Source organism: Portunus trituberculatus, chromosome 41 (assembly GCF_017591435.1).
Source record: "Portunus trituberculatus isolate SZX2019 chromosome 41, ASM1759143v1, whole genome shotgun sequence".
NCBI lineage: Eukaryota > Metazoa > Arthropoda > Malacostraca > Decapoda > Portunidae > Portunus > Portunus trituberculatus.
In genome coordinates, this window is record NC_059295.1 from 38,069,916 (window position 1) to 38,084,382 (window position 14,467).

General features: G+C 40.0%; 2 protein-coding genes across 4 annotated transcripts in view; one reads left to right on the plus strand and one right to left on the minus strand.

Moving 5' to 3' along the window:
• The window catches only part of LOC123516720, a 10,000-nt gene extending 3,003 nt beyond the window's left edge, over nt 1-6,997 (plus strand). The window contains exons 3-5 of the mRNA XM_045276322.1: nt 1-662; nt 712-1,098; nt 6,833-6,997. The exon at nt 1-662 is cut by the window's left edge and continues 1,332 nt beyond it. Of these exons, the coding sequence (XP_045132257.1) occupies nt 1-662; nt 712-1,098; nt 6,833-6,997 (1,214 nt within the window). The remainder of the gene's footprint in view (nt 663-711; nt 1,099-6,832) is intronic.
• A 1,265-nt stretch (nt 6,998-8,262) lies between these two features.
• Nucleotides 8,263-14,467, minus strand: part of LOC123517107 (retinol dehydrogenase 11-like) — a 106,995-nt gene continuing 100,790 nt past the window's right edge. For all 3 annotated transcript variants that reach the window (XM_045277005.1, XM_045277004.1, XM_045277006.1), the window contains 4 exons: nt 13,183-13,374; nt 11,367-11,494; nt 10,065-10,154; nt 8,263-9,087 (listed from right to left, as the gene is read on the minus strand). In XM_045277005.1, the coding sequence (XP_045132940.1) occupies nt 8,983-9,087; nt 10,065-10,154; nt 11,367-11,494; nt 13,183-13,374 (515 nt within the window). In that variant the 3' untranslated portion in view covers nt 8,263-8,982. The remainder of the gene's footprint in view (nt 9,088-10,064; nt 10,155-11,366; nt 11,495-13,182; nt 13,375-14,467) is intronic.

A 14,467-nucleotide genomic window follows, 5' to 3' on the forward strand; every position in this document is an offset into this window, starting at 1 on the left:
ACATAGCAGGAGCCTTTGATCGGGTATGGCATGCAGGCCTGCTTGAAAAGCTTCGTGCCAAAGGCATACAAGGCCACCTGCTAATGTTGATGAGCAACTATCTACAAGGAAGAACCCTACATGTTGTCGTCAACGGGCAGCAGTCAGGGGACCTTTCAGTGGGAGCCTCAGTCCCTCAGGGATCTGTGCTGGGACCGGTCCTCTGGAACCTGTATATTGACGACCTTCTCAGGAGCCTGCCAGCAATCTCCGCATATGCTGATGACTGCACGCTGTCCATCTCCTACCCTCGGCAGAATTGTTGTCACGCCATCGATGACGTCAACCGACAACTCGGCGTGATACAAGAGTGGGGAAAGCACTGGCAGGTGCAGTTCGCCCCTGAGAAGACACAGGCAATGGTGATCTCTCGGTCTCTAGCAGCCAGGCAGGAGGTTGAAGGAAAGGTGATGTTTGGCTCCATCACCCTCCCACTCCAGGAATATATCAAAGTTCTTGGAGTGGACCTAGACCGAGAGCTCCGATTTGACCGCCACCTCAAGCACGTTGCCCACCAAGCCTCTCTCCGAGTCTCTGCCTTACGAAGGGTAGCTGGATTACTGGACAAACGTGGAATCCAACTGCTGTACAAGGCCCAGATAAGACCCTACCTGGAGTATGGGGTCCTGACCTGGATATCCAGCGGCTACACACCTGCAACGGCTGGATAAGATCGAGCGACGTGTGCAGCGGCTGTTGGAGGATACACCCCCGCCGCCACCACAACAGGAAGAGAGATCCCTGGACACGCTGGAACATCGTTGTGACGTCGCAGCACTGGTGGTGTTCCACAAGGCCCAGGTGCAAGGCGTACCTCACCTGGCAAGACTACAGCTCCCCCCGCGAGTGGCTCAAAGAGATACGAGAACGGTACTCTCCAGCCACGAGCAAGTGGGGGTGCCAAGGTCTCGCGCCAGCCAGCACCAGAGGACCTTCATCTCCAGAGTGGCTCGCTTGTGGAACAAGTTCATTACAGTAGTGCCAGCAGTGAGTGAAATGACAACCCAGCAGGTGAAAACTGCTGCTCACAGGTGGCGAGGAACATGCCCCACACCAATGGTGCTATAAACTAATTAGTGTACAGACAAATAGTGCACTTAAGGCTTTTGAAATAGTGCCACGAGGAAAAGTGGTACTTTAAGCCATTAGGTTAAAGACTACAGTGATGGTATTTATATACACTTTAATTTATTACCATGTATGTAATACCATGTGTGAAAACCTTATGTGAAGTTTAAATAAAATAAAAGAGAGAGAGAGAGAGAGAGAGAGAGAGAGAGAGAGAGAGAGAGAGAGAGAGAGAGAGAGAGTATTTTAACGTGTTAAATGCGTAATTACTTTACCAAGAAAAATCAACCTTCAGGCCAAGTTTCACCTGATATACATTTAAATGCACATGTATATGTACATGTCTACAACTATACATGCACATGTATATTCACAGGTGTACATGATCTTGATCAGTCATACGTTTGCCTCAAAGACAGCTTCCCACCTCTCACCCAAGTCCACCAAAGTTGGAAAACACTGTATTATCTTATTTGAATGTATGATTTACCGTCTAAATCCTCGTGGCACAGTATACCGTGACTATTGCGAGTCTATTAAGGTCTCATATATGGTAGGCAGCCTCGAACAGATGGAGGGGGATAGCGGCAGCAGCGCGCTGGCTTCATTTTTGTGACATCACACGGCCTCCTTATAATCTAACCTCCTTGATTCATACCTTTCACTGATAGAGTATGGGACTGGATGAATGGAGGAATGGGATGGAACGAAAGACTACTCTGGAGTGGTACAAGGTGAAAGAGGCCCCGATGTATGAGAGGTGGTATGATGGAAGCCTGGGTGGTGATCTTCTCTTCAGAGCTAGGGCACAGTGTATGGAAGTGAATGCAAGGAGTTACAGGTGGTCTGAGTCCCGCAGCAAAGTGTGCCAGATGTGTGACTCGGGAGAGGACGAGACGGTGGAGCATGTGAAGTATGCCAGGGACAGGTATGAGATGATGCAAGTGGTGTTGACTGAGTTAGGGCATAATAAGAATGAAAGAGTGGAAAAGATGGGGAGGGAGTGGATGGTGGTGCTGCTGGGACTGAGTAGAGAAACGAATGAAAGGATGATTGAGGCGTTGAAGGAGTTTCTGAGAGAATGTGGCGTGCCAGATGTACGGACGGTTAGAGCAACGAACTCTGTTCTTTTTTCTTATTTTTTTCCTTTTTTTTCTGTGTGCCTTTCTTTTGTCGTCTACAGGAGCTGCCAATCCAAAGGCCCGGCTCAGGAGTGATCCCTAGTCGCCTGTAGTATCAAGATCAAGATCAGAGGAACTGGCTGCTAGATTGAAGAGAATGAATGCAGGTGTAAAATATGGGTAATGATAAGATATGTGTGCTCTTGTATGCAGATGATGTTGTTATGAGTGAGTCGACAGAAGAGCTTCAGAGTTTGCTTGATGTTGTAGATGGGTATGGAAGAGACTCTGGAATGAGGTTTAGCAGTGAAAAGAGCAAGGTAATGGTTGTGAATGGGTCAGAGGATGAGAGGAACTCAGTGTGGAGACTAGGTGAGAGCGAGATGCAACAGACAGATGAATACAAGTACCTGGGGATGTGGATGAGTCCGGTTGGCTGCGTGAAGACAAAGAATGAGAAGATAAGCATGGTGAGTCAGTGGGTAGGTCGGCTAAGAAGTGCAGCAAGGATGAGAGCACATAAATATGACGTGCTGTGAGAAGTTTGGAAGAGCGTGGCTGTTCCGAGCATCATGTATGGTATGGATGTGATTGCATGGAATGAAAGTGAACTAGAAAAGTTAGAAATAGGGCAGAATAGAGTTGCAAGAATGGCACTTAATGCACCTAGATATGCAGCAGTAGAGGCTCTTAGGGGAGACATGGGTTGGAGCACTTTTAGAGAAAGGTATGTAAAAGCGACCCTACGGTATAAGGCTAGGTTAGAGCGAATGAATGATGCTAGAATAGTGAGAAAAGTGTTTCTGTGGAATGTCAGGAGTAGCAAGTGGGGGAAAAAGTGTGTCAGGATGGTGGTGAAGAGTGGTCTAATAGCTAGTTGGGCTTTTCAGCAGGTAGAAGGAAGGCACTTAGAGAAGGACTGGAGTATGATAGTTAGAAATGGAGAGGGTAGAGAATGGGGTGTAAGGAAGTGGAGGAGTGAGATAGACAGAGTAGTGAAAGGTGTGGGACTGAGTGACTGGAGGAATAGGATTGAGCAAAAGAGTACCTTGGAATGGTATAGAGAGAAAGAGGCCCCAATGTATGAAAAGTGGTATGATGGAAGCCTGGGTGGGGACCTCTTCCGAGCTAGGGCACAGTGCATGGATGTGAATGCAAGGAATTATAGATGGTCTGAGTCCCACAGCAAAGTGTGCCAGATGTGTGACGTGGGAGAGGATGAGACGGTGGAGCATGTGGTGCTGGAGTGTGTGAAGTATGCCAGAGACAGGTATGAGATGATGCAAGTGGTGCTGAGGGAGCTGGGGCATGACAGAGTGGAGATGACAGGAAGGGAATGGATGGTGGTGCTGCTGGGACTCTGTGGGGAGACGAATGAAAGGATGATTGAGGCTGTAAAAGAGTTCCTGGAGAGAATGTGGCATGCTAGATGCAGGCAGGCACTAGTGGTGTGAAAGATGGTGATTGCCCTTTGTTGTTTGTGTTTGTGTTTTTTTTTTTTTCCCTACAGGCGCTGCCGATACAAAGGCCTGACTCAAGAAATTCTGCGCCACCTGTAGCATCAAGATCAAGATTAAGATCAAGAGTTTTTGGAGGACGTGCTGAGAGAAGTGTGGAAGTGTGGGGCTATCCCCAGTATAATGTATGGTATGGATGTGATTGCATGGAACGAGAGTGAAATTGACAAGTTAGAAGTGGGGCAGTGTAGAGTAGCTAGGCTGGCACGGAATGCACCGAGGTACACGGCAGTACATGCCTTAAGAGGGGATGTGGGATAGAGCTCTTTTAGGGAAAGACTTATAAAAGCAACACTTAGGTACAAGATTAGGCTTGAGAGAATGGATGATGCAAGAATAGCAATGAAGGTGTATCTGTGGAGTGAAAGTGGAAGCAAATGGAGGAAAAGGTGTATGAGAATGACAGAGAGGAATGGTCTACAGGTTGGGTGGGCAGTGAGAATGGCTGGGGTGAATCAGAATGAGCTAGAATGGGTCGTGACAAGAGGAAGCAGAGTGGGAACAGAATGGGATGTGAGGAAGTGGAAGAGTGAGATAGACAGAGATGTGAAGAGTATGGGACTGAATGAGTGGAGGAATGGGATGGAACGAAAGACTACTCTGGAATGGTACAAGGTGAAAGAGGCCCCGATGTATGAGAGGTGGTACGATGGAAGCCTGGGTGGTGATCTTCTCTTCAAAGCTAGGGCACAGTGTATGGATGTGAATGCAAGGAGTTACAGGTGGTCTGAGTCCCGCAGCAAAGTGTGCCAGATGTGTGACTCGGGAGAGGACGAGACAGTGGAGCATGTGATGCTGGAGTGTGTGAAGTATGCCAGAGACAGGTATGAGATGATGCAAGTGGTGTTGACTGAGTTAGGGCATAATAGGAACGAAAGAGTGGAAAAGACGGGGAGGGAGTGGACGGTGGTGCTGCTGGGACTGAGTAGAGAAACGAATGAAAGGATGATTGAGGCGGTGAAGGAGTTTCTGGAGAGAATGTGGCATGCCAGATGTACAGACGGTTAGAGCAAAGGAACCTGTTTCCTTTTTCTTCTTTTTTTTTTTTCCTTTTTATTCTGTGTGCCTTTTTTTGTCGTCTACAGGAGCTGCCGATCCAAAGGCCTGGCTCAGGAGTGATCCCGAGTCGCCTGTAGTATCAAGCTCAAGACAACAGAGACGGATGGGTGGACAGTGGACACAGTATACCTGCCTGGATATTAAAAAAGCTTTTGATAAAGTCCCTCATAGAAGACTACTTTGGGAACTATAGAGCATAGGAGGATTGTGAGGAACTTTGCAAGAATGGACAAGAGATTATTTGAAGGATAGGTAAATGAGAACTGATCAGAGATACATACTCATCTTGGGGTAAAGTAGCGGAATGCAACAAGGGTCAGTGTTAGCTTGCATTATGCTTCAGATTTATGTAAACAACATTCACATTGGGGTAAACAGTTACATAAATTTATTTGCTGATGATGCAAAACTGCTAAGAGTTATCAAAACCAGAGAGGACTGTCTGCTGTTGCAGGAAGATATAAACAAGATCTATGAGTGGAGTAGGAACTGGAAATTGGAGTTTAATGCTAAGAAATGTCACATAATGGAACTAGGAAAGGAAAGAGTAAGAAAAGACCAGTATGGAACTATTTGATGGGAGAGGAACAAATAATGAAGACTAAAGAGGAAAAACATCTGGGAGTGATGATACAAGAAAATCTGAGCCCCGAAAAGCACATAAGCAAGATATTTGGACTATCATATAAAATGTTGACTAATATAAAACTGGCATTTCAATACATGGACAAAGATGTGATGAAAAAAATCATCACAAGCATGATACGTCCAAGGCTGGAATATGTAGCAGTTGTGTGGTCTCCGAGCTCTAAAAAGGATATAAGTAAATTGGAAAGGATACAGAAGATTGCTACAAGGATGGTGCCGCAATTAAGGGACCTAACATATAAAGAATGACTGAAGGAAATGGGACTGCCAACCTTACAAGATAAAAGAGAACATGGGGACCTAATAACAATGTACAAGATAGTCAATGGCATTGAAAAAATAGACAAAGAAGACCTGGTGCTGTTGACAGAAGATGGAAGGACAAGAGGACATGAAAAGAAGATCAGGATGAGGAAGTGTGTGAGATATTGGAAAATACTGTTTTCCACACAGAACCATAGAAAAGTGGAATGCATTGGATAATGAAGTTGTTACAGCAAATAATGTACATAACTTTAAGGAAAAATTAGATGAATGGAAATATGGAGACAGGACACTATGAGTTCCCCTCGAACCCTGTACAATACAACTAGGTAAATAAAAGTAGGTAAATACACACACACACACACACAAAATAGATCTATATATAGATCAACAAGTAGATAAAAACAATAGATAGATGGATAGCTAAATAGATAGAAAGAAAAGGAGTGATAGACAGATGGATAGATCATTTTTGACCATTTATAATGTAATGTCTTTCATAAATTTCTCAAGATAGTTTGTAAAGTCAATAAACATTTATGTCACCTCTAATACATGTTTACTCCTGGTCGTTGGATGAACCTGAGATGCCACACATACCCATTCTTAAACGCAACAGAGAACTCAGTGAGTTTGTTTATGGTAGATGGAGAAGGGGCGAATTACAATAAATTCTCTCTCTCTCTCTCTCTCAACTGTGAAGTTGCTACAAAGAGGAAATCATTGTCTATGCTCGGAGGGGGAAGGGGTCCCTTTGGGAGCATGGATAGGTTGTATTTTATTTATATACCTGTAGATTAAGGGATTATTTTTTCCCACACAAGGGAAATTTCTTAATTTTTCGCTATGTTTAATTTATTTTCACATCAGATCTGTTGCCGCTGGCTCTTTCCATGATAATACCCCCATATTCAGGTTATTCATGTTTATTGGGATGGGTCAGTTAATGGCAGCAGGTCCAGATGTGGGGCTATTCATCTGTGACTACATTTCTGCCAATAACTACACCAACACCTAGGTTTTTGGGTGGCTCCCTGCACACATGTCCTCCACCAGAGCAGAACTGTATGCTGTTCTGGAGGCACTCAGTAAGAATGTATATTTCTTTGCTGACAGTCAGGCTGTAGCATATGCTCTCCAATCAACCTCCCCCATAGACTGAGATCTGGTGCCACAGTCAATTTCACTTCGATATCCTCTCATGTGGGCATCCTGCTTAACGAAAAGGCAGATCGCCTTGCTCAATGTGCCCTTCACGACAACACAGTGAACTCTAGCTAAGAGTAGCATTAAGGAGTTTCTACATAGTACCATTAGTTATCAGCTGGATCTTTGTTGCCATAGAGGCAGTGGCAATAGTCTTCACTATGTACATGTCTCCCAGAGCTGTGCTTACATCTATGGGAGACACACTGCATTACATGACAGGGTGGCAATGAGGCTCAGATTAGGCTACAAATACTTTTGGGAAGTCAGTGCTTCTCCTGGTGTGTGCTGTGTGCTGCACCAAGGTGACACACTCTGCATTATTATGTCACAGAATATCCTCTCATTGCTAAATTTAGGCCGCAAGGTCAACATAAGTTGTATACTCTCATTGATCATTTCCTAGACTCTGCTACTCTCAGGGATATTCTCAAGGAATATCCTAAATTTGCTCCCAGATTGTAGGATATTATTGCAATAAGGTGTGCAATATCTATTTATTTATTTATATTCTTGTTATGTTTACTATCTATCTTTATATTTGTGATATAATACCCTTAAGTCTTTGCCCAGGGGGTGGGTGGCAAGGCCTATCCTCCTTTATTTTATTTCCTTGTTAATTGCCAAGGAGCATGGCAAGGGAACAGCAGCAAGGACTTTTGGGCCAACACCTAGGGAAAAAATTATAAGTATCTGGCAACAGCAACAAGACCAATTAAAGAGCAAAAGGAAAGATAAATGTTTTCTGCTAGATTGCTTTCAACAGTATGTGCTTTAATGCGCTAAAACCTTTTTTTTCTGAATATGACTTGTTGAAATGGGTGTGCGACTTATATACCCGTATGTTTTTACTGTTTTATATGCCGTCAAGTAAGCTGTATAATGTTATTATGAGTCTAGATGAATTTTTTTTTATACTGCATACAATTATTTGGTATAAAACTGGGCAAAAAGCGACAAAAAAAATGACAGCCTGGAGGTTTTAGTGTCAATTTAAATAAATACCATAGGTTCTTCACTTTGGCTATCACGATTTCGGCTATTGCACAATGAAAGATGCAGGTGCGATAGTAGAGGGTTAAGTGTAAGATCAATCAACTCACCACTAGATGCCATAATTTACCCATGAGAATTGCAGGAAAGAGTGAAAGTAAAAGGTACAAATTATGAAAATTACCCACAAAATTACATAATTAAGTAAGTGAAATAAACCTACATTATATGCTATATGTGAGGATATTATTTCCAGAAATATTGAAATATATGTAGAAATAAAGAAAATAGTTGAATAAGGGCACCTTACAAAAAAAAAAAAAAAAAAAAAAAATCGATATCATGAATCCCTTTCCTATGCTCTGTGAGCATTTATTTATTCATTTATTTAGATTTTTTTCTCAGCACCAGAAAGGTATATAATTTTAGACCACATCATCACTCTTCAATCCCCAACTGATGGTTGATTGACAACTCTGACATGATGACATTGCATGCCGCCTCAGCTTGACTAGGACAAAGCGCCATTCCAATGTAGGTAGGTGTAAGAAGCATATTGGAGTCCTGATCCAAATTTCAAAATGTTCCAAAATTCTTAAGAATAATCAGAATTTTGAGAGATTGATAAGAGTTTCAGTAGATCTTTCAATATTACACATTCTAATAACAACAATACTACTACTACTACTACTACTACTACTAATAATAATAATAATAATAATAATAATAATAATAATAATAATAATAATAATATTAATAATAATAATAATAATAATAATAATAATAATACATAACATTAATAATAATAATATAATTGTATTCTCTACATTTAGTAAGTACATCTTTTTCCTCTCTCCTTGGTGAATCTTGACGGTAAATTATACTAATCACAAAGAATTTGTAATTATTCATTTGTCTATTATTCTATCAAACTAAAGTTCATTTTAAAGTTTGAAATTTTGAATTGATGGAGGAAAAACCTAGATAAACCTACAAATCATCATTACATCTTGTTTATCTATATTGAAAGCAAATTACACACACAAAACTCTCTCTCTCTCTCTCTCTCAGTAAAAGATTTCATTGGGTGCAAGCTGGACATCTGCCTCAGTAATTTCCCACAAGGCCTTTGCCAGCCCTCTGTCCCGTGCCAGCCAAGAGCTTGTGGCTTCCTGCAAGAAGACAATAAGATATCAAGGAAAGAATGAAAGGAAAGCAATCTCGTGAGTCTAAGAAATACATTCTATTTAGCTTCACAGGACCTATCTGGTGAGCATCTATATAATTATGAGTACTGTTTAATTTTGTCTTTTTACTTATTAAACAGTTTTCACACCAGTAAAATCAAATTGGAGTCAATACTGAAAATAACAGAATTTCAAAGATTTCAACAGCCAAGAATCACTTGCTAAAAATTACTAGAGCAGTCTACATTGAGGCAACACGTGCTTCGCACTCATTCCATTCATTATAAGCCACCATGCAGGATACACAGCTCACACTGCTGATTATAGAACCACTATTATTTTCAAAGCTATGAATACTTCTTGCAAACACAACTTCATCACCTGGTTGATTGTTCTGTCAAGAAAACTATACTTTTCACATCTTTCTTTACCCTCTTTTTTTTTTTTTTATTCTTACTGTGTTCTCTTAATGTTGATTGTTGTGGCACCTCAAAATCTGTGACATCAATCCTATTTTTTCTTCCATTAAACTCTATATTTTAATATTTTTTAAAGTTAATTTACCATCTACAACTCTATTTCCATATATTTTGTACTATGGTAGTATCACAATCTTTGTTATTTTTCAGTTTCTTTAAAAGTTGCACATCATTTACAGAACAAATTTAAACAACTGATTATTCTCTCCACTAAATCATTTATACTCACACCATATATTGCAAACAAGACTGATGTTAGAAAAGACCCTGGAAAACACTGCTTAATCCTGTGCACCATTATAATTTCCAACTTCTAGTGAAGGCCCTCCTCCTTTCTCTGCTCTTTAAAAGGTGCTTCCTTAATTCTAAAAGACAATCTTAAAATGGATACAAGACTTTAAAGAACAAAGATATAAAAGCAGATGAACAGTATTGCATTACATACAACATACAATAAAATCTGTGTATATATGAGATTCTTACCTTGCATTCATCAAAATATTTCCCTGTTACACCCTCCACCTCCTCTGACACTGCTAGGTGAATGGTGGTCTGGGCCCCCAGCTCACTATCCTGTGAATAGGAAGTAAACAGATTATGCAGGGACACCACAGATGTCTGACTTTGGTTTCTCTAAAATTTCCGATTAGGGTAGAGAAAACTCTGTATTGTTCAATGAATAAAAAACTCAATTCCTCCATTTATCAACTCAACACAAACTTCCAGACAACTATCCCCTCTTCTTTAATGACACACAACTGTCTCTCTTCTATACTGAATGTCCTTGGTCTGTCCTTTACTTATAATCTAAACTAGACACTTCACATATCTCTAGATAAAAACAGCTTCAATGAAATTAGGCATTTTGAGTCATCTCCTCCAGTTTTTCTCACCTCCCCAATTGTGAACTCTGTACAGGGGCTTAATCTTCCCATGTATGAGCATTCTTTACATGTATTGGGGATGTTTCCACTCATGCTGCTCTCTTGGATAGGGTGAAATCAAAAGCTTTTTGTCTTATCAACTCCTCTCTGCTGACTGATTATCTTCAGCCTCTTTCTCGCCATTGCAATGTTGCATCTCTTGCTGTCTTTTACTGCTATTTTCATGCTCTTCTGATCTTGCCAACTCGATGCCTTTCATCTTCCCACACCCATGCTGCACAAGACTCTCTTCTTTCTTTCATCCCTATTCTGTCTACCTCTCTAATACTCTCAATCATTCATCCCTCTCTCTGCTAAACTCTGAAACTCCTTGCCTGCTTTGGTATTTCCTCCTTTCTATGACTTTACTTCATTTACCCCCTTCAGAACCATGACATGCTTTCATATTCATTCTACTTACTATTTAGTGATTTTACACATCTTCAAAAATTTGTGTAGGGATTAAAATAGTGATTACTCTGACCATTAATCTTCTGACCTCCACAGACCCTTCCTTATGTAAATAAAATAGTTTAATCGTACACAAATCTCAAGGTAAAAAATGTGTCCCAGTACTGAAGAGGTTAAGAGGGTAATTTCAATACATTTATCCCATTCTTTTGGCTAACTCTCTTGACCATGTTCAAGGACTGGCATCTCAGTGAGTCTTTTTGTTTGATTTTGTTGCCATTGGCCAGATTTATCCTCTTACATAATAAATAAATTAGTTAATCAAATCCTTGTCAAAAGATGGTATGGTACTTCCCTTGATTTCACAGATTCTGATGTAAATAGGTTGGCATTTTAGTGCGTGTGGTCATGCATGTTTGCCTACTTTCTTCCAAAACCACAACTTACCCACCTTGCCAAATAACCTGAGCATAATTCTGGCAAACAGCAGGAAGGGTTTGCGCCACCATGACATCACCATCTCATCACGCACAAATTCTGAGTTAATGGTGCCAGGGTGGAGTGAGTTGACAACAACACCTGTGGATGGAAGTGTATTGTGTAAGTATATTCTAGATACAGTTCTTGAAAAATAACTTGGTAGTTGGGGCAATAACTGTCTATGCTGTTGCCACCTCATTCCCTGGTCTTCAGCCCATCACAATCCCACTTGTTCGAGCAAGTGCTTGTTAGGGCAGCAGTAAAGTTCTTTTTGACCTTTTTCATCCATAAAATATCTACTGTAAATTAACTCCTATGCTTTGCTGTGCAGAGCACAGGAGTGGGTGGCTGGAGTATTTTCCATGGCGACAGCTAATGTTTATGGATGAATGATCTGATCTGGGCCTCCAGCAGGCATAGCTTTTGGGATTCACATGTCAAGGACACAAGGGAGGCAACATCACATGACTTGTATGCATTACCAAGTATACTGGAAGACATAGTCATTCTTTCATCTTTAAATATAAAACCATTGAATAAGCCATGCAATCATATATAAAATATTATATTTTTAGGTAAACTAAGACAAAGGATGACAGTATGACTGAAAGACAGAGATCTTCATGTGCCTATTGAGAGTGAATTTGACAACAATGCAGAACAGGAGTACCCAGTACTCAGAGTATCAAATTAGTCTGGAAGGGCTATACTGTGTGTGTGTGTGTATATATATATATATATATATATATATATATATATATATATATATATATATATATATATATATATATATATATATATATATATATATATATATATAAATATAATTCATAGGATCTTGCAGAAGAAATGACAACTAACATAATACTAACTTATCCTCTTAATTTTGACCAGATAGTGTTTAACTTTTCTTAATTCAATACTATTTTTCAATATAAACTTGCTCATTAATGGCACATATAAAATAAAGTTATTAAGATTGTTTTGTATAAAAAAAAAAAATCACAAAATGTTTACATGGATAAAATGTTAGACCTTTTGGGATTACAATTTGCAACATTTCTTTCTGCCACTGATTATAACATTAACAATAAAAATCAGAGGTTGCTTACTACAAACACAAGTTGAAACAATCAATATGGTTCCCTCTATCTTCTAATGAAAAATGGCAATCTCGTGTATTGTTGCAATCTGACACTCCTTGAACATTATATACCTCCACACACCACATTCATCTCCAAATCATTTTAGGTAATACCAATACTTATACACACTTGTCATATTAAATTTCTTGGCATAAACATATTTTTCTTCCTTTTTATATGCATTCTTATCCTTTCTTCCATTTCTATCCATTCATTTGATTCCTAGATCCTTTGAAATACCAAGGTGAATTATCTTTCTCTCTCACATTATACAAGATATCTCTTCACTCAAGTGTCTCTTATTTCCCATACATCAGTGACTTCTTTTAGTTTTCTTTTCACAAACTTACACATATATTACTGCTAACCTAAAATAAGTTTTCACAAGTTTTTTCATTTTTGAGTTTCTCTTTTTTTCTCTCTCTTCTCAATTCTTACCTCTTTCTTTTGCTGGTAAGTTAATATAACATATTAATCTTATTTTTTGCACCCTATGTCAAATTGTCTTTCACATATTTTACACCCTATATCAAATTGTCTTTCACATTTTTGCAACACTAAATATCAAAATGTGTATGCCTACTCACCAAGATAGAGAAAAGCAATTAAGTACCTTTCTCCAATACTAATAAATATTCTCACCAGAGCCATGCAATTTCTCAGCCAGTTCAAGGGAGAAGAGAATGTTGCATAGCTTGCTCTGTGAATATGCCCTAAGCAGGCTGTAACTCCTCTTCTTAAAGTTGAGATCCTTCAAATTAAGCTGCCATACAAACAAGTGGGCAAGTGAAGATACATTGACAACACGGCTGGGTGCACTCTCCTTAAGACGTTCTGGAAGGAAAGTAGCAAGTGAAGTGTAGTGAGTGACAGGAGGTCTTAAATTAATTCTAAAGAATAATTATGCTATTCTAAAGTCTTTTAAATTCAATGTGACTTTAAAAAGTAGCACAAAAACAGGAAGAAGGGAAGGTTTTCAGTCATAAAAGGATGATTAAAGTATGAATGACCATAAAGGTGAAGAAGATAAATATGCAGTTACTAATTAATCATTTCTGATTGTCTATCCTTCTTACTTTGAGACACTAATCTATGACATGATTAAGTGAAGGGTTAGCCTAAATTAACGGAATCTTGTAATAACAGCTAAAATGGATTCAAACTAATACTTTTGGTAAGGAAAAGAATAAAAATAATTCACATTTTCATCACTAAAACAGCAAATTTTAATAATCATACATTTCCAAATGTAGCAGAGAATGTCTACTTACAGTGCTGAGCTTCTATAATATTAGCACTATTATATGAGGCACCTAGGGCCAGAATAATGCAAGTGACACTCCAGCTGAAATTATGATTTTTATTGCATTGTCTTCCCCCCAAGAGATGGATTGTGTGTCATATGACACAACTGACAGCAGCCTGCCTCACCCACACCTCACACCCAGACAGACACTCATGCACCCTCTGCCAGCTTGCCACCACTGAATGACACTCTATCTTTCTTTTACGCTAATACACAAGATTCCATAATTGTGGTAAACAACAACATGCTTTATGAGAAGCCAGTACCATCTAGGGCAGGGGTTCTCAACCGGTGGGTCACGACCCCCTGAGGGGTCGCAAAGCCTTGGCATGGGGGTTGTGTAGCCTTGCCAGAAACAGCTTGGGATAATATTAATTTTATTAATTTATTTTTATTTTTATGGAGTAGGCAGTAGTCCCCTGCCGCCCGGTGGAATACTCCAGGAGAGGTACTTACGGGGATGTAGGCAGTGCTGCAGACTGAGTGATTCCCCGTGTCCTCTCTTCCCGGTTCCCTTTGTGGTCTCATTTATACAATTGAGCAGCTGCAGCCTGCCCTCTAAAGACAACTTCTACTAATTCCTACACTACACTACAACACCTTACACTTTTACACTCTCTT